Source organism: Cydia fagiglandana, chromosome 25 (assembly GCF_963556715.1).
Source record: "Cydia fagiglandana chromosome 25, ilCydFagi1.1, whole genome shotgun sequence".
NCBI classification, from domain to species: Eukaryota; Metazoa; Arthropoda; class Insecta; order Lepidoptera; family Tortricidae; genus Cydia; species Cydia fagiglandana.
Genome location: NC_085956.1, coordinates 5,872,129 through 5,897,613, shown reverse-complemented (window position 1 = coordinate 5,897,613; position 25,485 = coordinate 5,872,129). Strand labels below are relative to the sequence as shown.

The following is a 25,485-nucleotide window of genomic DNA, read 5'->3' as shown; positions in this document are numbered from 1 at the left end:
TCTGTGCACTGAAGGATTTTGATTGGCGGATTATAGTATGTTTAATATTCTTTCTAATGGTATGCATCACCAATTGATCAGTAAAATAGAACCTGAGAAATAATGATCAGTTGAGGTCGGTCGCCCGCCATTTACGTGACGGAACAAAATTCATCATTACTTTGTTATATGTATAATATCATACATCAATAAAACTTATGTTTTTGGAAAGCTAATGAAATTTTTCGTATATTTTATAATAACATTAATTGCGGTAAAGTTATAATTTATTGAGTTAGACGCATGTTTTGTCAGTACTTATGCCATCCATGCACGGTAAAAAATCATATATTTTAAATATTTTGTAAATGACTACAGTCATGACTACGGTTATTATAAAACAATAATTGCACGTTTAATACTCTTTCAAACGACATCTCACACGAACCGATAGGTCCCATAGGACTAAAGACGTGAACAAATATCAATGCTGGTCGGCCGCCCACTTTTTCCTTCTCTTTTTTTCGACACGTCCCCCCCCCCCTCCATAAAATAAAAACCGGTTTATTCATATTCTGGAGACCACGAGGAACACGTCCATACCAGTTTTAGGTATTTAGAAGAGATGTCGACGAAAATCGTGAAGGCGACGACTTTTGTTTAATTTGCCTATAGACTATAGGAATATCAGAATATCACACCTTGAGGTTTGCGCAAAATGGCTGGTGTTCGCTAGGCAGATCATGAAATGTCGGCGTTTCATTATATTCCTAGGAATATCTCGATACGCCCGATTTTACGATGTCTATATCTATGGAATTCTTAGAGATTATTGATTAAAATAACACATTTTTAGTTACTTTGTCAAATTCGATCTCGTCGAGATATTAATCTCGATCCCGAAAATCTGACTGTCGAGATCTCGAAACACCCAATCTCGATTCGGATTTTTCGTGCGAGATCTCGAATCGCCAATCTTGGTGCGAGATTGCATTTCCTAGCTAGGACCTTAAATTGCTCGACAATTACGGAGCGTGACTGTACCTAAAAATTTTGTAAACCCATAACCATGCAATAAAATATTTTTGATTTTGATTTCTAATTTGAAATATTAGAATCAAAAAGTTCAAAATAGAGATTGTACCTATGTAACTACAAAAATGTGTTCCCTCTCAACGCAAAACCCCTTGTGTCTTAGGAGGATCTAGATATTTTCACACAAGACGGTTTATCGATAACTTCTTACATCACTAGATTATCGACATTAAATGTCGACTATTGCCCATCACTTTTCTGGCTGTGTACGTATTTAGAAACTTGACTCGGCCCCTAAAATTAGTGCGATAGGGACAACTGCAGCTGAGGCGAAAAATCCTGCGTAAAAATGACAAAAATTGAGGTTTCGTAGTCCTCTTTTTCCTCCTCCAAAACTTAACCAATCGTAACCAAATTTGGAAATCTAAATGATTATGAAATTATCTGTGTCGGACCGTTTTGGTTTTTTGGCTAATTGATATCAGTTTTGAATACCACTCCTCTCATAGCGGCATAGTCAATTAGGCCATTTTTGAAGGGCTCTAGCGCCTTAAAAAACAAAAATATCAAAAAAAGCAAAACGGTCCGACACAGATATTGACAATATTAATCTGTGTTGAAAAAATCATTGCTCTAGCTTCAAAAACCACGGAGGAAGACGAGGACTACGTTTGTATGGAGAAACGACCACTCCTGTTGGCTCTTAAGAACGATTTAAGAGTTCTCCATGCATCAATGTTTTTTTTTTGTTTTTAAATCCTAATAGTTTGTTTCTAGGGTGCGCTCAAATTTGCGTTTGAGTTTCTAATTTGTAAACTACTTTAAACCATTCTATTGCAGCCATCACACAATTTGAGAACTATCTTTTTGATTTCAGTAAGCCGCATATTAAAATTATGCTAAAATGACCTCTATGCCTATCAAATTACATTATAATTTGCGTTGTTCACAGGCAAAGTCCCATAATGGAACAGAGATAGAGATGGGTGATGTTCCGAAGCAAAATGGCCAAAACGGAGCCAACGGCGAGGTGAGTTACCTCTTTTTGTGTTCCGTAGTCAACAAGAACACTTGAGAGAGAGAGAGAGAGAGAGAGAGAGAGAGAGAAGAGAAGAGTCATAATGTAGATACCTATTGGTTCCCTTATATTTAACCACTCTTCTCTTTCCGCACAGATTGTACGACTAAGTATGTATAGCCAAAGAGAGTAGGCCAAAGGTATGGCGCCACCGCTCGAAAGGACGGCCCCATACCTTTGGCCCTTCGAGCAACACCGGCTTCCGACACGTCGGAAGGGAGGGGCCCAAGCGATATCTCACCGTACAAATCTTTCTGCCATTTTTCGCGGGGGGAAGGTGCACACAGTCGCACTTCTCACACACTTACATACAAAATCCAATCAGAGGCCCTACCGCAAACCACGTTCGACGTGTTGCCTCTCTATGGCACTTGTAAATTCGTACGTAAGTGTGACAGGGAGGCAACACGTCAAACGTGGTTCGCGGTAGGCCCTCTGTAATGACGACACAAATACATAGAAAATGACACACGTCAAAGACAAATCTTGCAAACCTCGTTCTCTTTTTGTGTACGGACGAGTGACTAGTGTCACAACACGCACACTAACACATTTTCGTTGAAGTATGTCATTGTGTTCTGAGAGATGAGAAGTCGGATTTGTCGCTCGACCGATCCGCAATTTGTACTGAGCGAGCAAAATCGATAAATCCAACAAATACTTGAGACTAAAATATAATAATTGTATTTAAATGTAATTAAACGTATGATATGTAAAAAAAAAATTACATGTGAAATGTAACACTTTCTTTTTGTAAAATTGATGTCCCCGACCTCTTTTTATAGCAAAAAACCGAGCAAACAGGCATTTTTGTGCAGCAGTGTTCACGCGCGCGTCTGGACTAGGTCTAGTGGAAAATCCAAGTGCAACTATAGTTCGTTTTTTTTAGCATTAGAAAGAACTTGAAAGAAGGTAAGCGATCTTGGCATGTCATTTAATTGAAAAAGGCTTTTTAAAAATCAATCACTATTACTTATGAAAGCAGGAGAATATAAATTATCGTATTAGATTCATAATTGTTACGTATTTGCCGTAACTTTTTTTTAAAATGTGTTTTTCAATTAAAAGACACATCAAGATTGTTTACCTAATTTCTAATGCTAAAAAAAACGAAGTATAGTTTTATTACCCGCGGTAGATTAGATTGACGCGCTAATCTTGTACCTCGGCAGAGGGGAAATAGTGCGAACCCGCCTCCCTTCCGTGTTGCTCGAAGCTTTGGCCTATCGTCGACTAGGTGGCGATACGTTTTGACATTTAAAAAATTTAACAAATATCAGTGAAAAAATAAGGATCAAAGTCAAATGACGTTCTAAAAGTGTTACTCATTTGTGTCGAAAGATGTCAGTATTGTACTGACTACAAAATTTATTTGACAATATTCCTCTAGTTTAATTCTCTTTGGTATAGCCTATAGTCTAGCCTCTCTTATCAAATAACTAAATTAATTTCCTTAACGAGTGACTAGGTATATACGGGTAACAGTCGATATTACGTGACCGCGCGATAAAATTGAAACGTTAATTCTTATCAACGTTTTTATACCTGCCTAGTGGTGAATTGAGAAGAAGGTCGAAATACGCAAATATCTTCTAAGCTACAAGCAATTAATTTTTTTGTAGGTATAGTAACAGCACCAGTCATGGGACATTTAAGAGGAAATTTGGAGTATTTATGATATTTCCCTTATACATGTAAATGGTCTACCGCTTAGCGTGTTAAAAGATGAAAGTCCTATGTGTCTTTCATGTTTTAGGCGTGTTGTATCAAAGATACTGCAATTAGTTTCCACATATTTAACAAATTAAAACTATGCTTTTTTTCGCCAGTCATGGACACCAAAGCTCCAGTAATGGGCCCCCGGTAATGGACGTGGATCCAGTAATGGGCCCCCTATAATGGACATTGCTCTATCAGTATAAAATATTGAAATGGGGAATAAATTACGGCAAAAAAATCAATTTTTGGTATAGCTTTTATCGCTGAATGTATTTTTCTTTCCACAGCCAATTATTATTGTATTAGATCCATCGAGACAATTCGAATATACCCAAACACAATTAGTTAGGGTTTATTGCGATAAAGTTCCCGTGGCCACCTCCTGTCTCCATCATCAGATCAGGTCCATGTTATCATAATATTGCATTATCATCCGATTTGCATACTTAATTACGTACTTACACAAAATTTCAACTGAATCGGAAATCGAAAAGTGGCTCAAATTCAGCTACCAAGATTGGACCCACACTAACTAACAGGGCAAGTTAAGTAAAAGTTTGGAAAAACGATATTAATTTATCCGAAGTCCGAGAATACCTCCTGATTGACATATTTCGTAACTACATTTTACTTCTGTATTGTTTAAACATGAAGTTATGGCATGGCAAGCATCATTCTGTCAATTGTCCCATCATAGGAGGTACGCAGTTTTACAGCTCCTATAATGGGATTGGGCCAAATACCACTATTTTATTACATCTGCGGAGTCACAACATAGTGTGTTGTATACCTTATCTCATGGTAAATGCAATTAACAAAACACATTCTAGTTTTCATCAAGTTAATTAATTAAAATTTAATAAATTAACTCACCTCTCTTAGTAGCGAAGTTGTTAAGAATTCGTAGTGGTATTTTTTTTCAGTGACACGACAACTTTTGGATTGACGCCAATTTCTTAAAAAACAACCAAATTTAATGAAACTTCAAACTGAAACAGCTCTAGGGCTCTTATTTATGATAATATACAGCCAGTGTTTATAAACTACTTTTAGATACTTATTTTAGATGATTATGTTTTTTTGTCCCATTACTGGTTCCACGTCCATTATAGGGTATACTACTATATTACAGTGTTAAGGTAGCTAGGTGTAGGTATATATGTCCGCGGCCGATCGTAAGATCAGGCAGATCGTAATGTTCCTGTGTATTGTTTTGAGGATAGTCACATTAAACCAATATATAGGTAAGATAGGTTCGTTAGGTTGCTTCAGATGCCCGAAGGGCAAACTGCCCAGAAATAGGAGCCCCGCGTAGGGAACAAGTCAAAGATTTTCACGTTTCACGATATGCCTGATCTTACGATCGGCCGCCGACATATACATTTTGACTAGTCAAATTGCGCACATCATCCGTAATAAACTTCTTCCAATGTGTTCAGATTATTCATCACATGCATCGGCAAAAATGACGCCTTTTGCTACTGACTAGATTTGTTTGACCAAGTTCGTATATATATACACTTACATATATATATGTATAATGCACTATATCGCAGGTAACCTTCGAGCCACTGGACCACGATCCCTCAGGCTGGCTGGAGACGACCCTGGCGAGCGTGGGCAGTTCCACCGAAGACTTCTTCATGAAGAACAAGTCAAGCTTCGGGATCGTCATGAGCTTCGTGCTGAACGGCCTCGTTATAGGATATTTTATAGGATGCTTGTATTATTATTCAGAATATAGTAAGTATAGATATGTCGCTTAATATAACTTCGAACTCGGATAAATCCATTTGACCCTCTTAGGAACTATTTATCTACCAATTATTTTTATTTAAGAGCCAACAGGAGTGGTCATTTCTCCATACAAACGTACTCCACTGTTTCCTTCGTGGGTTTTGATGCTAGAGCAATGATTTTTTTCAAAACAGATTAATATTGTCAATATCTGTGTCGGACCGTTTTGCTTTTTTTGATATTTTTGTTTTTTAAGGCGCTAGAGCCCTTCAAAAATGGCCAAAATGGCCTAATTGACTATGCCGCAATGAGAGGCGTAGTATTCAAAACTGATATCAATTAGCCAAAAAAGTAAAATGGTCCGACACATAATTTCATAATCATTTAGATTTCCAAGTTTGGTTAGGATTGGTTAAGTTTTGGAGGAGGAAACAGTCGAGTACGAAACCTCGATTTTTGAGATTTTTACGCAGGATTTTTCGCCTTGTCCTTATCGCACTAGTTTTAGGAGCCGCTTCCGTTAGCGAGACGGGTATATTTACCTATAATATTTAAAACCTCCTGTTTCGTCTTAATACCATATCGCAAAATCTGACAGTTGGATTTACCCGAGTTTGAAGTTAAGCGACTCAGATTTTCTTTGCATATAGCTAATGTCCTGTGCTTATAGTCCAAAAGTCTTCTCTTGACAGCAAGATAAAGACAGTAAGGGCCTAATCGAAAAATTTAAAAACATAAAGACAGACAGACCTCAAGTCAAGTCCTATCTTTATATTAAAGAGCGGTCGCATCAATTCAGTAATCCGTATTTACTTACGCCATCTGACTGCAAATTTGTACCAAGTCGCCGTGTGCTTAGCTGCTGTCACGAAACAATATAGATACTTAATATGAATTTCTGTGTAGGTCAACGCCTTCTTTCATATCGTATACTTCTTTCTTATCTTCATCATTCTGCTATACATATATTTTCAGCCTTTTACTCATAATTTTGATATACATATATGTTCAGCCTTTTACTTAATAAATCTTTCTGTTCCCAGCCGACGCTCCCCTCTACCTCTGCGAGGGCTTCGGCAGCCTCGTCGCCTTCCTCGGCATCGTATACTTCTTCCTCATCTACTTTTACGTCGTGAAGCGTTATTTCGGCGCGTGGCTCTCTAAGAACGTGTACACCAACATTGGTGCTGCTGGTAGTTTCGTTTGGAGGTTTATGTGAGTACTTATTTCATTTTCAATTAAGGGTCTTCTATAATTCTTCGTTTCATGTGTAAACCGTGTCGTGTGCGAACAAACTTCTGTTTATCTACAGATTTCCTTTGATAATTTTTATAATCTTCATGATCACTTCTACTTCATCATTATTATCATCATCAGCCTATTCTTGTCCACTGCTGGACATAGGCCTCTACTTGACGCCATGTAAAATTAATAAAATTATATGTTTTCGTAGTCTCGAAATATTGTAACACCTTTTCCACAAAAGTATCTATTATTCTTTTATTCTTCAGGTGGTTAAGATTGATTTTATCTGTGGTTTTACTGGTGGGCATCGCCGTATTCCTGTACGTCGACACGAGGGATCAGCCGGAGAGACTCATCTCACTGAGCGGGATCGGCATCATATTGCTGCTAGGTAAGAGACTTCATATGCGGCGATTAGCTCCATAACAGGCGCTTAAGGAGGTACTAAATAAATATGCATAAGATTTCTAAAATCATGTAGGCCATACATTTACTATGGAGTACTTGATCTTGGAAAACCGGGCAAGTGCGAGTCGGACTCGCGCACGAAGGGTTCCGTACCTCAATGCAAAAAAAACGGTCACCCATCCAAGTACTGACCACTCCCGACGTTGCTTAACTTTGGTCAAAAATCACGTTTGTTGTATGGGAGCCCCATTTAAATCTTTATTTTATTCTGTTTTTAGTATTTGTTGTTATAGCGGCAACAGAAATACATCATCTGTGAAAATTTCAACTGTCTACCTATCACGGTTCGTGAGATACAGCCTGGTGACAGACGGACGGACGGACGGACGGACGGACGGACGGAAGGACGGACGGACGGACGGACGGAAGGACGGACGGACGGACGGACAGCGAAGTCTTAGTAATAGGGTCCCGTTTTACCCTTTGGGTACGGAACCCTAAAAACGGACGGATTATACCTGCCTGCAGACTTGACACTGGACAAATTTTATTTACATTGCGGATATAGTAGTTCATGGATTAATCCACAAATAAGCTTCAGACGTCATCAGAATTTTCAATGTTTGTTTTTCGGTGAAGGAAAACATCGTGAGGAAACTGAACTAATCCCAATAAGGCTTAGTTTCCCCTACGGGTTGGAAGGTCAGATGCAATCGCTTTCGTAAAATCTAGTACTTACGTCAATTCTTGGGATTAGATGTCAAGCGGACCCCAGGCTCATGAGCCGTGGCAAAATACCGGGAGAACGCGAGGAAGAAGAAGATAGTGAATCTATTTATGTATTTCCCCACCAGTGCAATGAGGAAGCGTTTGAATTCCTGATTGTAAGACTAAAGACAGATGAAATCGTCTTCTCTATGCTTGACGTTGATTGCCAGGATTCGTGGTCTCCAAGCACCCTGGTCATTTATGGGTGGTTTGATTTGGATAGTGCGAGAACTAGCATGCGAGTTTCATTACATTGCGGTATTTGATTGGTCGGCTGAATTGGATGTAACCAATGGTCCTTAAAAAATAAATAAAAATAAATTGCAAAAAATGAAAAAAATCTTAAATCGACGATCATACGAGTTCGCGCGCCGTCTAAATCAGCCTAGACTAAAAACAGATCGAGAGGCCTGGAGAGCAGTGTTAGGTTAGGTTAGGTTACCCATAGGAGTCACGTGCCTCAGACATGAGCTCACGACCACGAAGAAGAAGAAAGACAGATGAAATCGTCTTATGCTTAATGTTGATTGCCAGGGTTCGTGTTCTCGAAGCACCCGGGCCGGATAGCATGGCGGACAGTATGCAGCGGCCTGCTCCTGCAGTTCACGTTCGCTCTGCTGTTCATCCGGTGGGACCCGGGTCGGACAGCGCTGCAGTGCTTTTCTGATAAGGTACCATTGAACTTTAAAACAAAACTCGGTTTCGCAAGTCACGTTTGAGCCCATGCACGTCAGAATTTACAGATTTGTCCGGGTGTCGCTATCGACGGATACGTCTGGGAGGACGTTGATGTTGTTTTGACATCAAACCATAGGACCAGAGCGAGAGTCTCGCCACTTAAACGCGTAAGCGCCATGATATTTTACGGCGCTTACAACGTTCTGGTCGCGAGGTATAGATTGTGATTGCGACAATTTCATTGTTTGGTATGGCTTCTCTATAGTAATAATAGCTCAATGTAAGGTGTGAAATATATTAAGTGTCTACTACTTCGCTATCATATTATTATTAATTTATATTAATTATATTATATTATATTAATTTATTTATTTGCTAGAATCATGGTTAACACAGATGTTACATAGAAACATAAGTCCAGCACAATTCTGCCGACACGGCGTGCAAATTTTACTATACATACTTAATTACTAACATGCATTTACTATGCATAACGACTCAGAGCAAGATTCCAGCGATTTTGCCCCGTCGTTCTGCTTAATTACATTTACTACGTGTAACCATGTGTTATTCATTTCAGGTTGCGACGTTCCTGTCATACGGTATAGAGGGCGCTGCGTTTGCTTTCGGTGATCTCCTTGTGAGGACAGAGAATGTCTTCGCTTTTGCCGTAAGTATACTTTATTCCATGAGTTCTATTTTATAATAAAGTCGCCCAAATATTTGCTATTATTATAATTTAAATAGGTTGTTTTCAAGGGCTTCTTTTCTTTGTGCCGATTTAAGGATCATTCTCTATCCAACCTTGTTTTAGTCTGACATATCAAACATATATGCCAGGGTTCTGAGGATTGCTTGCATTCTTGCAACAGCTACAAATATTGACTTTCGTACCTGTCGTATCAAAACGTACCCTCTTGCAAAAGCGTTTCTTAGTTTAAGCATTACAATTTCGAAGTCAACTTCATATAAACAGATACAGTATTTTATGAAGCATTTTTCAACCTTTAAACTCTTCTTCCAGTCCCTGCCCGTGATATTCTTCTTCAGCATGCTGGTGGAGGTGATGTTCTACTGGGGCGCGCTGCAGTGGTTCTGCAGCAAACTTGGCGAGCTGCTGCAAACAGCTACGGCTACTACAGTGTGCGAGAGTGTCATTGCTGTGGCTAACTGCTTCCTTGGAATGGTAAGCCGATTTGAATCTCAATGATTATTTTCCTAAACTATCAAAACAATAATATGGAGAAGTGATTATTCTTCATCATTTTTATTGATTTTTACTAGACCAACAAATAGAAGTGGTCTAAGTATAGAACCTTGAGGTACTCCGAATTTTGTGTTTAGGGCTGCATCATTAAGTGTTATACTTCGATTGACGTGTATATTCCTATGCCTCAATAATGTTTTCTTTATGTAAAATCTTCGTGAATTCACCTTAGGCGCCGCTGCAAACTTACAAATATTTTATACATTCAATCAAAGGCCTCTGCTAATTTCAATAAAAAATTTAAACGGGTAAGCAGCGATATGTGATATTTTGTAAATATTCTATTTACAACTGTTGATTATTTTCGTGTCCGATCATCGAACAAACAAATGTACAGTTAGCTGCAACAAATTTCTAGAGTTAGACCAAGAAAAGTCTGCAGCGATTGTGATAGCCCATTCAGTGCAAGTGTTATTTTAAACGTCACACTTCAATGAAATTATGGCGTATAAATAACACTTGCACCGCGTAGGCTATCAAAATCGCTGGAAACTTTTCTTGGTCTGACTCTATGTAGGCAAGGGAGGGGGTCACTTCTCTCTGCAGCTGACTGTACAAGCAAAGGTTGTGGTCTCTACACTCTTTTGGCCTCCACTAATGATGGGTACCTTCAAACTTATATACCGGCTACCTATAACAGAAAACCAATTTTTAAACAAGCAGAGAGATAAGCGAGCGATATTCCAAATTATATATTAAAGGAAAAAATGGAAAAATGTATGCTTCCGGCAGGACTTGAACCCGCAACCTCCGCAATCCTCGCGAGGTTCTGGTAGGCTTCTGTAGCCCAATTGGTTAAGAGCAAACGGAGAAACGCACGGATTGCGGATGTTGCGGGTCCAAGTCCTACCGCGGAAGCGTAATTTTTTCCTTCCTTCCTTTTTCCGTGGGCTTCTCCGAGACCACGGGGACAACGCCGTCCTCGAAACGTCGGAGGTAAATCTTAAAACTTAAATACGCGATTAAGTCCCGTTGTGCAGTTTGATAGTGTTTAAAATGTTTACCAAATCTGTAATTGACTTCAGACGGAGTCGGTGCTGTTGATCAAGGCCTACATCCGGGTGCTCACGCCCTCCGAGCTGCACGTCGTCATGGCTTCCGGCTTCGCCACCGTCTCTGGCAAGTAATTGACCGCTTTTTTATATTCTAAACTACATACATACACTCACTCACTCATCACTCATTTCATCACTCATTCAGTGATTCATTTGGATCACTGGCTCAGTGACCCAAAGAGGATCTTGGCCTCTGACACAAGAGAGCGCCACTCTGCCCTATTCTGCGCCACTTCGCGCCAGTTGGGTATTCCGAGGGCGGACAGGTCTTTTTCGGCTTCTTCACTCCAGCGGTATCTGGGACGCTACACGCCACGCCGGACGGACGTTTTCCGCCCGGGTGCCCCACATATGCTCTTCTCACAGCACGACTACGCTGGCTTGGTCACCAGGCGGCGTAGCACGGTCGCGTTTTTATCCCTTGTCACCATGCCTGTCACGTTCTAACAAGTATGTAAGTGCGAAAGGGACGCGCATAGTGATAGGCGATAAAAATGGAACCGTGCTGCGCCCGCTGGAGAGGATGGGGGAGGATATTCTAAACTAGACCTTAAAAAGAGTTCAAGCAGTCGTTAATTATAAAACGTTGTTTCGATGATCGTACTAATATCTTTTATCATTTTTAGGGTTCCGTACCTCAAAAGGAAAAAACGGAACCCTTATAGGATCACTCGTGCGTCTGTCTGTCCGTCCGTCTGTCACAGCCAATTTGCTCCGAAACTACTGGACCAATTAAGTTGAAATTTGGTACACATATGTAGGTCTGTGACCCAAAGACGAATATGTAACGTCAACAAATGAATTTTAAACATAAGGGCTACTTTTGGGGGGTAAAAGATAAAATTTTAAAAAAAAGTTTTGCCAACTATATCGTGTTATATATCAAACGAAAGAACTCATTGTGTGAATCTCAAATATATTTTTTTTATAAATTTACGATAAAAAGTTTAGAAGTTATTCAAGAAAATAGACAAAAAATGACCATTCCCCCCCCTCTATCTCCGAAACTACAGGGTCTAAAATTCTGAAATAAATACACAAAATAGTCCTTTACATAAAGATGACAGGAAAACCTATTAGAAATCTACAGTCAAGCGTGAGTCGGATTTAAGAACAAAAATGCGGTTTAGGTTTTTTAAGGACACAACCGCAATGGTTTAAGTGAAACGTGATGTAGACCGCATTTGCGAAGGCCCTAGGCCGATATCCGCATAAGGCCGAAGGCCCAAAGCGTCCCCAAGAGGCGTGCCAATCCGATTCACGCTTGAAGCTAACTTCAAGCGTGAGTCGGAATGACGACAAAAATTGCGACTATAGTTAACCCGTAAAAAGTCTGCAGCGATTTTGATAGCCCACGCAGTGCAAGTGTCATATTAAACGTCAAACTTCTATGAAATTATGACGTATTAATACACTTACACTGCGTGGGCTATCAAATTCGCTACAGACTTTTATTGGTGTGACTTATAGGCTGTACCTGGCACACAGCCGCATTGGTACAAGTGTAATACTGATTGATTAGGTTACTATTGTTACGTGTTTTAAAAGGCACTATACAGGGTAAGTGTATTCCCGTTGCCAACGTGCAACCCCGAAATTGCGAGGAAAAATTTGTCTGTTTCATACATTTTGGCTGGTCCGTTTGCTATGGGAGGATACATTTTTTTTCGCGATTTCGGGGTTGGTCCCATAGAAAAAGTTGTAAAGCTTAGTATAATCTGAAAACCTCCCCGGCTACTAATGCACTTATTTTTTGGCCACCCTGTAGGTATTAAGGTATTATCTCTCTTCGGCCTTCGCTTTTAAAACACTTGTACTACTAGGCGAAGCTCGGTCTTCAGTCTTCGCATTTGGACACTTGTACTACTATTCGGCATTTAAATCTTCCTATCTAAACCACTGTGCATAGTTGCAGAGATATAAGCCACCACGCCAGAAAATTTTATGTTACATCTGGTTTTTGATTGACCCATTCGGGTTTTTCATGACGTTTCACTCGCGTTACGTTTCATGTACAAAAAAAATTTTTGAAAATTGTGTGATGTACGGAACCCTTGAAACGCGAGTCCGAACTCGCACTTGACCAGTTTTTTTTTTATCAAATTACCACTGGTGATAAAAAATGGCTAAATGATCATTACACATTTCAACTTCAAGCTGTAATAATTGAGATTACAATAGGTACTTTGTTGTTTATCAGCGATGTATACAAACATAAATTCTTGAATAGCTACTTACGTAATCGCTAAATGGGTGTGAAGCATTTATATGACGTGTTCTTATTGTCTAAACATTAAAATTATTTTACTTTTTGTCGAACAATAACTAGCTAAAACTTAGGTATCAAAAATTTTACTGTATGATTTTAAAATATATACAGGGCGTCCCACGGCGATGCCACATGGAGGGAAAGTACCTTAAATATCATAGATAGCATATTTTGCTGAAAGAAGACTTCATTTTATTTTTAAAACTTAGTTAAATTGCATTCATACTTTTTTAATTTTCTTTTTTAAAAAATGTATGGAAAAAAAATATTGCGTCATTGGAGGAAAAGTACGTTAATTATTGTAAATGAACATCTTACTGAAAGAAGACATTATTTCGATTTAAAAAAACAAGTTGAATTGCATTTTAAATAATTTTATTTTATTTTTTTAAAAATTAACCATGAAATTATTTAAAATGCAATTCAACTTGTTTTTTTAAATCGAAATAATGTCTTCTTTCAGTCAGATGTTCATTTACAATAATTAAGGTACTTTTCCTCCAATGACGCGATCATTTTTATCCATATACATTTTTTTTCAAAAAAAATTAAAAAAGTATGAATGCAATTTAACTAAGTTTTAAAAATAAAATGAAGTCTTCTTTCAGCAAAATATGCTATCTATGATATTTAAGGTACTTTCCCTCCATGTGGCATCGCCGTGGGACGCCCTGTATATACCGTTTATCTCCAAGACCACCGGTGGACGCGCAGCAGCGTCCCTCAAATTCGGTGTACGCTCGACTGCGATCGCCAACCCGCCTGCCAAGCGTGGCGATTATGGCATTCACCCCCCATCATGATGAGCACAGTAAAACCACGGCCCCGAGGTTCCAGCGACCCCCGATGCTCTGGCTTTTAAGGGGGAGGCCTATGTTCAGCAGTGGACGTCTTATGGCTGAGATGATGATGATGACCGTTTATCTACACCCAAAAGCATTGCAAGCGACCCCTTTATTTGAAAGAACCCTAAAAACTAAACAAAGGACCTGTATTGATGTGATTCTGCGTGGTTGGTAATAAGAATAGATAAAATGTTAGGTAATATTTTACATTGGATCTAGATTAGGTCTGTTCTTTCGACGCGACGCTATCTATAATTGAATCTGAATAGCAACCAAATGCTCTAGGTATGATAGTCTGTCCGTTTGGCTAAGATCAAGTACGCTATAGTAAATGTGTTGGCGAACTTGATCTTAGAAATCGGAAAGGCTATAACAGACACGAATGAGGCCCCCAGATAACTTACATAATATACGCCTTTTTCTTTTAACTATAAGTATTTTAATTATATATTTGCGAGATTGGAACTATTTTATTGATGATTAGCATTCGTGCGGTTTGATGGATATCCTTAAGGTAACTTGTAATATGTTAGATTGAATTGTTAATTTTATTTTATAAAATTGTTGATGTTATTATTTTTGCTTTTATGTAAATTCAATGTTGACGTGTAAAAGTGCCCTTGTGGCCTATTTGCTGAATAAATGTTGATGTTTGATGTTTGATGTAACCATCTGTGTTTCACATATTAAGTATATAGGGCATCATTTCAATTCTTAGCTATAGGTACGAGTATAACAATAAATTACTGTTTCACACATTTTGGTAGATCAAATGTTGACGTTTTCTAAGGGTATGCTAAAAAAAATTCCCGGTTTCTGGGTTGGACACATAGTAATAAAAGATGCTTAGTATGACTCAAGCCATGAAGATACGCCCTCTGTCGGAGTAATTAAGAAATAGAGACGAAAGATTTATTATTTATAAGCCTTACACCTGGATCTCCTTGCAGGTACGATACTAGCCACATACATCGCCTTCGGGGCGGAACCGGCGCACCTGGTGACCGCCAGTGTCATGTCGGCACCGGCCGCTCTGTGCTACGCCAAGCTGCTTGTGCCAGAGACCAAACGTTCGCTAACGGCGGTGGATAATATTCAGCCTGTGGTTAGGTACGTTCATGTTCTCTCTTTTCCACATTGCTAATGGTAACATTCCATTTCCAACCGCAGCTGCACTGAACGCGTCGCTGTCATTGTCAATTTCCATAGTAAAATGAACGCTGTCGTTGGAAATGGACTGTCACCTTAAGGACATCACAAGAGAGCTATCGCACGACCGAGAGGCATGGCGTGATCTGTCGGAGGCCAGGACTCACTTTGTGTCGTTGCGTCACCGTAGTAAGTATGACATCACAAACATATGAAGGCATAGGCAGTCTCTAGTCAGGTTCATAAAAACACTTATACAGTCGTTCCCAAAATGGCGATGTAGAGTCAGTTGCGATTCCACGAACATTACTTGTGTAATGTTCGTGGAATCGCAATCTAATCAGTCGCAATTTTTTCTTCGTCATATGTCATACCCCACGCTGCTTCGTGATACATGATGATTCTTACAATAATGTAAGTGCAATCAGAATAATACGATGTAACGGCCAATTTGACAAGCTAATAACCGTCAGACAGAAGAGGCAAAAACATTCTGGACTTTAATCTATTTCTTTCTTCAAACAAAGCCCTTCGAGCCAGATAATAACATTCTAAAATTTTCACAGTGAGGACCAATCCGCCCTGTCAGCAGCGACCCGCGGCGCGACCAATGGCATCGCGCTAATCCTCAACATCGTTGCCAACATTGTGGCCTTCGTGTCCTTCATCGCGTTCGCCAACGGCGTGCTGGGCTACTGCGGGGGCCTGCTGGGGCACCCCCAACTTAACCTGGAGTGGATCTTTGGGAAGGTCTTCATCCCGCTCTGTTATGTCATGGGTAAGTTCCTAAAGAGTTTCCTTAGCTACCTGAGGAAACTGTCATCCTCAACATCATTGCCAACATTGTGGCCTTCGTGTTCTTCATCGCTTTCGCCAACGGCGTGCTGGGCTACTGCGGGGGCCTGCTGGGGCACCCCCACCTTAACCTGGAGTGGATCTTTGGGAAGGTCTTTATCCCGCTCTGTTATGTCATGGGTAAGTTCCTAAAGAGTTTCCTTAGCTACCTGAGGAGACTGTCATTCTCAACATCATGGCCTTTGTGTCCTCATCGCGTTCGCCAACGGCGTGCTGGGCTACTGCGGGGGCCTGCTGGGGCACCCCCGAGTGGATCTTTGGGAAGGTCTTTATCCCACTCTGTTATGTCATGGGGTAAGTTCCTAAAGAGTTTCCTTAGCTACCTGAGGAAACTGTCATTCTCAACATCATGGCCTTTGTGTCCTCATCGCGTTCGCCAACGGCTTGCTGGGCTACTGTGGGGGCCTGCTGGGGCACCCCCATCTTAACCTGGAGTGGATCTTTGGGAAGGTCTTTATCCCACTCTGTTATGTGATGGGTAAGTTTCTAAATAGAGTTTCCTCAGCTACCTAAGGATGGTATGCCACCTATCCAATTTCTTTTTCCAATGTGTAGGATTGCAATCCGGACTGGTTTTGAATCCGGCCGGATCCGGCCGGATTTTGTCCTCAATCCAGCGGATCCGGCCGGATCCGGCCGGATTGGTATTGCGGATAAAAAATTCATCAAGTCACGTATTTTATCATGTTTTTAGCGTTATATGCGAAGTTAAGGATATTTTTTAATGGATTAATAAAACGGGTGTCTTAACAGGAGACCTAGGCTCTCCAAAATATGTCGCGCGAGTGACTAAAAACAAGTGAGTCTAAACCGTAAATTTTTCAATGTTAGTATGTCTCACAACAGTTTAATTCGATGACGGCTGTTTTAAGTTTCAAAAATCAACGTTTTCATTACTTAACCACAAATAAAATCTTCTTTTTCTCTTAAAATATCTATAGCCCAACCCACATTTCCAACAAAAAGGTGCTCTCAATTCAACCATTTTAGTTTTAGCAAACAAAATCAATAAACGTGTATACCTATACAAGTACATTTAGTAGCATAATAATAACAAAATAACATATAAATAATAATATTAAATAAATATTATAGGACATTTTTACACAAATTGACTAAGCCCCACGGTAAGCTCAAGAAAGCTTGTGTTGTTGGTACTCAGACAACGATATATAATATACAAATACTTAAAATTAAATACATAGAAAGCAACCATGACTCAGGAACAAATATCTGTGCTCATCACACAAATAATTGTCCTTACCGGGATTCGAAAACCCAGGATCGCGGCTCCACAGGCAGGATCACTACCCACTGGCTAGGTCAGACCGGTCGTCAAAAGTCAACATATATTTCTCTATTTAATTTTATAAATATTTATTCATTATATTTTAAATGCAGGTAACACTTATTATAAGTACAAAATAAAACGAAAGAACATGTACATTAAATTACAATGTAACAACACAATAAATTGAATATAAACCAATCCAGTACTTACGGTGCACGGAAATCTCACGACACATATTTCATCGGCTAGAAGACTGGCGTCAACTAACAAACAAGTTGTTGTGTTGCTGTTTGCGAGCGAGAAAATTCGAATACTGGCGAGAACTTTTAAATTTTAGCAGTGTTTTAAGCTGTTATTTTATATTTTAGCGCTTTATTTCACTTTACCGGATCCGGGACCGGATCCGGTGAATTTTGCCGGATCCGGTATCATGAAAAATGTGCCGGATCCGGCCGGATTACCGGATCCGCCGGACCGGATTGCAATCCCTAATTGAGTCTCACATTTTGCTGAATGGGGGAGTGAGACGCAATGACATTGAACAAAGAAATTGGACGGAATACCACCTTGAGGAAGCTCAAACCCCGGCACGTAAACCAACTAGTTTGACAATTAAATATGAATTGGTATTAGCGTCTTGCTTTTCGGTGAATCGTTAAGGAACCAGCGTATAGTCAGCAGCTGAAGTAGGTATATAGTGATTCAGCAGGGGGTCAAAATGATCTGCACACTCTCTTACCTATTCCTACCTACCTACCTATTCTTACCTCTTTCTGACTGTACATCTGCAAAAACAAAATGAAATGAACTAAAAAACAAACTATACTGCTAACCCTCTTGAACGATGGGAGGAATCCTGGACCAGTAAGCCCAGCAGTGGGATATGTGTGGTCATAAATGTAAACTGCTATTTTATGGTGTTCTTTTTTAGGTGTGCCGTGGGACGAGTGTGAGCTGGTAGGCTCCCTGGTGGGACTGAAGACAGTGGTCAACGAGTTCGTAGCATACCAGCGGATGGGCGAGATGAAACGGGACGGACTGCTCTCTGTAAGTACTTATGAAAGAGATGACATGAGAAAGTCATACGTCAAACAAGTGGTCAAATTTAGTGGTCACTTCACTAGTAATCGAACAATAAAGGACGACTTACGCTAGACCGGCCCGTGCCGACCGAGGCATCCAACGTGTCATTTTCTATGACGGCTGATCGGTGATTTTCATAGAAAACGACGCGCTGGAAGCTCCGACCCGGTCCCGGCCCGGTCTAACGTGAGTCATCCTTAAGTTAACTTTCCGATCTATAATTCACAGCCGGGTCAAACAGAAAACTGTGTTACGGTCTTTCCTGTAGACATACACAAGAGTTAAGGGCTATAAAGCTTAATTTTCTTATTTAACCCTTATCCACGTAAAAAGGTCCTCCTTTTATTTAGAGAACTATGATAAAATCATTACTACAAGCTGTTAACTATTGCCCACAGGAGAGAAAACTAGTGTGTTCGAGCGAACTGGACATTTTTCTCTCCTGTGGGCAATAGTTAACAGCTTGTGGGCATGTAAGTAATGATTTTATCATAGTTCTCTAAATAAAAGGAGGACCTTTTCACGTGGATAAGGGTTAAATAAGAAAATTAAGCTTTATAGCCCTTAACTCTTGTGTATGTCTACAGGAAAGACCGTAACACAGCTTTATGTTTGACCCAGCCACTTTTATTAAAATTTCAGCCTCGCGGTGAGATCGTGGCTACGTTCGCGCTCTGCGGGTTCACCAACCCCAGCTCGATGGGCATTATGATTGGAGCGCTGTCCGCCATGGCGCCGAACCAACGCGAGGCTCTCTCTAGCGTGAGTCATTTATATACTTAGGGTAAACCGGGATAAATGCCTCTTTTAAACGTTAACGACCTATTGCAGTGCCCTCTCAGGGTTGTTACACACAAAGCAAGGAAATAAATGAAATGAAATGAAATTGCAACCAGTATTGCAACCTCCCTATTCGAAGTGTAGTCACTGAACTTTTAGTGTAGACGGCTATAATAGTTTTATAATATGTTGCGTTTGGAAGATATCTTCAAGAGACGCATTATACCGGTTGACCCTAACCTGACTTTTTAATCAGTCCGGCGTACTTAGGATCAAGAATGTTAGAATCGTGGCAACATTTACGTTTTCCGACTTAAGCAACCCCAGCTCCATGGGGAATGGTTGGTGCGCTATCCGCCATGGCGCCGAACCAACGCGAGGCTCTCTCTAGCGTGAGTTATTTATATAACCTGATTTTTTAACCCTTTTCCAGGCCGCACCGATATCTACAAAGTTTTCCCAAAAATTCCAAATATATTCCAATTAATCCAGCTTTGATGATTCATTTGAAGACAAGTCACGTTTCCCGAAAGTGCAATATACCTAATTTGAACCTTAAATCGGAATGCTAATGTTGAAATTCTATTGGTGCGTATGTGGACCTACAGGATCGGTCTTTTGGCCTTGGTACTATTATACCGCCCTTTTCTCAGCACCTTTCTACATATATTGATGTCCCTAATATCTAGAGTTAGACCAAGAAAAGTCTGCAGCGATTTTGATAGCATTTTGCCACGGCTCATTGGAGCCTGGGGTCCGCTTGATAACTAATCCCGAGAATTGGCGTAGGCACTAGTTTAAATTTAGTTTTAATAAATACCAGAATTAATACAAGGTATTTACAGGTGGCACTGCGGGCGCTGTTCGCAGGCTGCGGTATCTGCTTCTTAAATGCATGCTTTGCAAGTGAGTATTTACTTTTGAACTTAGAGCATTTAACTAGCACAATTGTACAAACTTTTGTATAGACTGATTGGACTGGCCCTATTTGTACGTTACGTACAAATCATGTAGAAATAGCAATACATTTGAGGTCCCCTCCCCCACAAAAATGGGCAGATTATTACGGACAGAAAATGACAGCCATGACGTCTCCAGTTACTAAAGGCTCTATGCTTTTGAACGTGATCTTAGCGTATGGCGTTATTCATAATCATAATCATTTATTTATTGCATCCACGCGTTATTCGTAAACGCGTTACAAGCCTGAATTAGAATTAGAATAGAATAGAAATCATTTATTCAGACAACACATCAATACAAATAACACATCTATATACAAGCACAGGGCAAAGATAAAAAACCGGGCAAGTGCGAGTCGGACTCGCGCACGAAGGGTTCCGTACCATAATGCAAAAAAAAACAAAAAAAAAGCAAAAAGAAAAACGGTCACCCATCCAAGTACTGACCACTCCCGACGTTGCTTAACTTTGGTCAAAAATCACGTTTGTTGTATGGGAGCCCCATTTAAATCTTTATTTTATTCTGTTTTTAGTATTTGTTGTTATAGCGGCAACAGAAATACATCATCTGTGAAAATTTCAACTGTCTAGCTATCACGGTTCGTGAGATACAGCCTGGTGACAGACGGACGGACGGACGGACGGACGGACGGACAGCGAAGTCTTAGTAATAGGGTCCCGTTTTACCCTTTGGGTACGGAACCCAAATAATAGGGTCCCGTTTTACCCTTTGGGTACGGAACCCAAAAAACGAAGCGCCGGAAGCTCCGAAGACACGGCCCGGTCTAACGTGAGACATCGATCCTTAAACCTATAGGGTATGCATTTATGGTCGGTTTTACTAAACAGACAATTAATTTAATACCTCCTCCTCCTTCTTCATCCTCGCGTTATCCCGGCATTTCGCCACGGCTCATGAGAGCCTGGGGTCTGCTTGACAACTAATCCCATGATTTGACGTAGGCACTAGTTTTTACGAAAGCGACTGCCATCTGACCTTCCAACCGAGGATAAACTAGGTATTATTGGGATTAGTCCGGTTTCCTCACGATGTTTTCCTTCACCGAAAAGTGACTGGTAAATACCTATCAATAGTTATTTGTACAACAAGAGATCAAAGTTTGATATTTCTTCGAGTGCTTATTTTGAGTCCCGTGCAAGCGAAAGATTCTATAATAGATTCACGAGCGTAGCGAGTGAATCTAATTTAGAATCTTGAGCGTAGTAAGGGATTCAAAAGCGCACGAGATGTAAATAACTTTGATCTCGTGTAGTACACAAAATTTTTCACCCTAAGCAGTGAGAACATACCTAGAGGGACAGAGATAATAGAACCCAAGTATATATCGAACTTGTATTAGACCCCGCATGTTGAAATGACATTTGACTATAAAGGTCACTTGAATGACATTTTGTCTCACTCAGTGAGCAAAATGCGATTTTGCTCACTCATTTTGTCTCATTCAGTGAGCAAAATGCGATTTTGCTCACTGTTTTTAAGAAGCAAAGTACCCTTGTTCGAGCTGCTGAGGTGAAAATGATATTTCGTACATAAGTTCCGAAAAACTCATTGGTACGAGCCGGGGTTTGAACCCGCGACCTCCAGATTGCAAGTCGCACGCTCTCACCGCTAGGCCACCAGCGCTACCAACACACAACACACAAACACAACACCCAACACTACACACAAAAACACTACAGACAATTAATACCATGGTTGCAATAAACGATTATGATTATGATTATTTTATAGGTATTCATCATCATCATTTCAGCCTATATACGTCCCACTGCTGAGCACAGGCCTCCTCTCATGCGCGAGAGGGCTTGGGCTATAGTCCCCACGCTAGCCCAATGCGGATTGGGGACTTCACATACACCTTTGAATTTCTTCGCAGATGTATGCAGGTTTCCTCACGATGTTTTCCTTCACCGAAAAGCGACTGGTAAATATCAAATGATATTTCGTACATAAGTTCCGAAAAACTCATTGGTACGAGCCGGGGTTTGAACCCGCGACCTCCGGATTGCAAGTCACCGCTAGGCCACCAGCGCTACCAACACACAACACACAAACAACAAACAACACTACACACAAAAACACAATACTACAGACAATTAATAACATGGTTGCAATAAACGATTATGATTATGATTAGATTTTATTCTAGAAATTCTAGACTAGAATTTTTTTATACAATTTTTTTTTAATGTTTGACGATCCTTTTGTGAAATTCTTAGTGTTAAATTTGACATGTATAATAATCCAATTTTATTATGGAATAATATTAACATCAATAAATTGCTCTGATAATTAGATTAAGATTAATTACGATTCATAAGAGCTTGTTGCTAGGCCTACATGAATAAAGTATATTTTGATTTTTTTAATTTGATTTTGATTATTTTATAGGTATTAAAGTGTGTATAATTTTTGTTTCAGGTTTGTTAATGCCGAGCGATTCATTCTGAGCATGAGCTTAAAGTCGGAAGCACAGCTGATGTACTTAATTAGTTTAATATGTAAGGCTGTACTAAAGTTCTGTATCTTTAGGAATTTAAATAAAAGTAAACAAATAATTTGTACATTTTCGTCGTTTCGTTGTAACCTACCAGATACAAAATCGCCTGGATCTGTCACTGACCAACCTGATTTTAACCTACATTATTTGATCGTGTAATGTTTTCATCTACCCGCAACTGGCTTAAGGAGCCATTTGAGGGTACATTTTACTAAAGATACAGAATATAGATATATGTAGGGTAAGATGAACATAGTTTAATTTGCTCGGGGCAAGAAAACAATGAGGATTCCATAAGTGTTTGTATTGCCCGGGTGACAGTCTTACCCCACCTTACCTTACTGTTTAATGTATGTAAATAAAGTTATCTAAGTTATTTTTTAATGTGCATTTAATTATGTATTTAAGCACCTTATGTAGGATTATCCAATTTCCTAATTCCATATACAGTACCGGTCAAAAGTTTAAGTTCACTCTGTAAATTCGGTTAAATGAAGCTATAACACAATGTACTAATAAAAGTATTTAATAATCTTTTATTACATAATAAATTAAAGGTAATTCTCTAATTTAAAACCACAATTAAATAAAAAAGATCAGTTTTTGCCAACTTTAGACTCTTCAAAATATCCGCCTTTTGCTTTCAATGCTGCCATACACACTTTCGGCATTCGCGTAATTAGTTTTTGCAGTGTTGATGTCGAAATTTTATTCCAACAAATGTATAGGTATTCCCAAAGCTGTTCTTTATTAGTTGGCTGCATTTTTCTCACACGCCTGTCCAATTCATCCCATAACAACTCAATCGGATTGAGGTCGGGCGATTGAGGAGGCCAATCCATATATTTTAATTCTTTTTGGTTCTCTTTGGATGAAATGTAGTTTTTGCACAACTTCGACGTATGCTTGGGATCGTTGTCTTGTTGGAAAACAAAACCTCTGCCTACAATCCGTTTTCCAGATGGAAAAGCGTGACGTTGCAAAATGTTATGATACATTTTCTTATCCATTATGCCATTGACTCTCACGAGATCACCAACTTTATCACCCGCAAAGCATCCCCAGACCATAACTGATCCTCCACCGTGCTTCACTGTTGGCATCACGCATTGCTTTATCATTCGTTCGCCTACTTGTCGTCGAACATATTGACGACGTCTCCCTCCAAAAATTTCAAACTTCGATTCGTCAGAAAATAAAACTTTAGACCACTGTTCAGACGTCCAGTTTTTGTGTTTCTGGGCCCATTTCAACCTCTTAACTTTATTCTGACTACGTAACAAGGGTTTTTTGGCAGCAATACGACCTTTTAGACCATAGTTTCGCAGACGCCGTTGCACTGTCGAAACCGATACTCGCTGTTCTCGGGTGGCGTTGAGTTCTTCGCAAATTTCTGGAGCAGTTAGAGTACGTTGGCGTTTGCTCTGCACGCAAATAAATTGGTCTTCGCTTTTAGACGTGACTTTTGGCCTACCTGATCGAGATCGACTGCAATTAAGACCGGTTTTTTGTTTTCGTTTCAAAGTACTCACGACAGCGGTCTGAGAAACCTTCATTTTTTCAGCGATTTTCCGCGTCGTGTAGCCCTCATTTGACAGAGTTACAATAACAGCACGAGTTTCGACACTAAAATCGGCTTTGCGACCCATTTTAAATGATTTCTAACTTCACGAAATCTCATAGGAAATACGGAACAAAAATATTAAATGGATCAAATTTTCCGAATAACATAAAACGATTCCTCCAAGAGGTATTTTTATTGTTATTTGGTAGTCGTGGAAACAATTAAACGTTTGAAATTCAAAACATATTCTATATTTGAGCATAATTACATATGATAACCTTATTTCGCAGAGTGAACTTAAACTTTTGACCGGTACTGTACAGCCAGCAGAAGCGTGTCTATCTGTCAATAATAATATTTGTTATATTCAATGTACGGGCCTCCTGGCATAGTCGGTAGTGAAGCATGGGGTCCCGGGTTCGAATCCCAAGCATTGGCCCAGGCACAAGTGTCTAACTAAAGCGGCCGTCATCCTTCTTATTCATAATTTGCACAGACCAATTAATTCTGTGATAATTTGTCAGTAGAAAACATTCGAATACAAATCGTCAGGGGCCTTATTCGACAAGCTACGTTTGACGTATCGTGTTGAACTTCCGTTGAATCTGAACAATCCTGTGTCAAAATTTGACATTAGTAATCCACAGTTAGGTGACAACCAGACCAAACCATTATAAACCTTAAAGTAGTAATAAAACAAAGTTGATATTTGTTGAATTATTGGTTGTGCCAAAGGATATTATCCGCACTTGCTAAACATGCGATTCATTCAACTGTTGAATTGAAGTGGACGCGAAATCTGACAGTTGTACATGTGGAATAGGGGCCCAGGTGACAACCAAAACTCGGTAATAGGGAATATTAGGCAAAGCTGCGTAGGTGGAGCCACTAGCACATACAGTAAACAAACCTCATTGACATCATCAATGACACATCATGCGTCACTAGGTCAATCACATGGCCTACTGTGAAACACGACAATCGAAAGTTCGGTTTCTGCCTCTCTATCACTCTTGAATATTCGAGCGGTAAATAGGCAGATTAACTAAATTTCGATTGTCGCGTTTCGCGGTAGGCCCTTGTTAACAAACTGCCTTGATGCATCAATGTCATATTTTATTGTCTGTGAAAACTTTTTAAAATACAGTTTAAGGCACAGTATGTATAAGTTACTCTATGAGTTTACTGGATGCGGT

The 25,485-nt window shown here is 39.8% G+C and overlaps 1 protein-coding gene across 4 annotated transcripts in view; it reads left to right on the top strand.

The window, feature by feature from the left end:
- Window positions 1–23,109, top strand: part of LOC134677019 (sodium/nucleoside cotransporter 1-like) — a 46,556-nt gene extending 23,447 nt beyond the window's left edge. For 2 of the 4 annotated variants that reach the window (XR_010099985.1, XR_010099987.1), the window contains 12 exons: window positions 1,967–2,044; window positions 5,368–5,554; window positions 6,592–6,763; window positions 7,060–7,184; window positions 8,504–8,640; window positions 9,228–9,317; window positions 9,672–9,833; window positions 10,940–11,033; window positions 15,034–15,193; window positions 15,799–16,207; window positions 18,310–18,425; window positions 19,104–19,223. Coding sequence is in view for 1 of the 4 variants with exons in the window: in XM_063535434.1 (XP_063391504.1) it covers window positions 1,967–2,044; window positions 5,368–5,554; window positions 6,592–6,763; window positions 7,060–7,184; window positions 8,504–8,640; window positions 9,228–9,317; window positions 9,672–9,833; window positions 10,940–11,033; window positions 15,034–15,193; window positions 15,799–16,010; window positions 18,310–18,425; window positions 19,104–19,223; window positions 20,087–20,147; window positions 22,647–22,675 (1,743 nt within the window). In the remaining 3 variants the exon portion in view is untranslated. Of the gene's footprint in view, window positions 1–1,966; window positions 2,045–5,367; window positions 5,555–6,591; window positions 6,764–7,059; window positions 7,185–8,503; window positions 8,641–9,227; window positions 9,318–9,671; window positions 9,834–10,939; window positions 11,034–15,033; window positions 15,194–15,798; window positions 16,208–16,537; window positions 16,566–18,309; window positions 18,426–19,103; window positions 19,224–20,086; window positions 20,148–22,646 lie in introns of those variants that run through there. The other 2 variants (XM_063535434.1, XR_010099986.1) reach the window with 2 other exon arrangements.
- The last annotated feature ends 2,376 nt before the right edge of the window (window positions 23,110–25,485 follow it).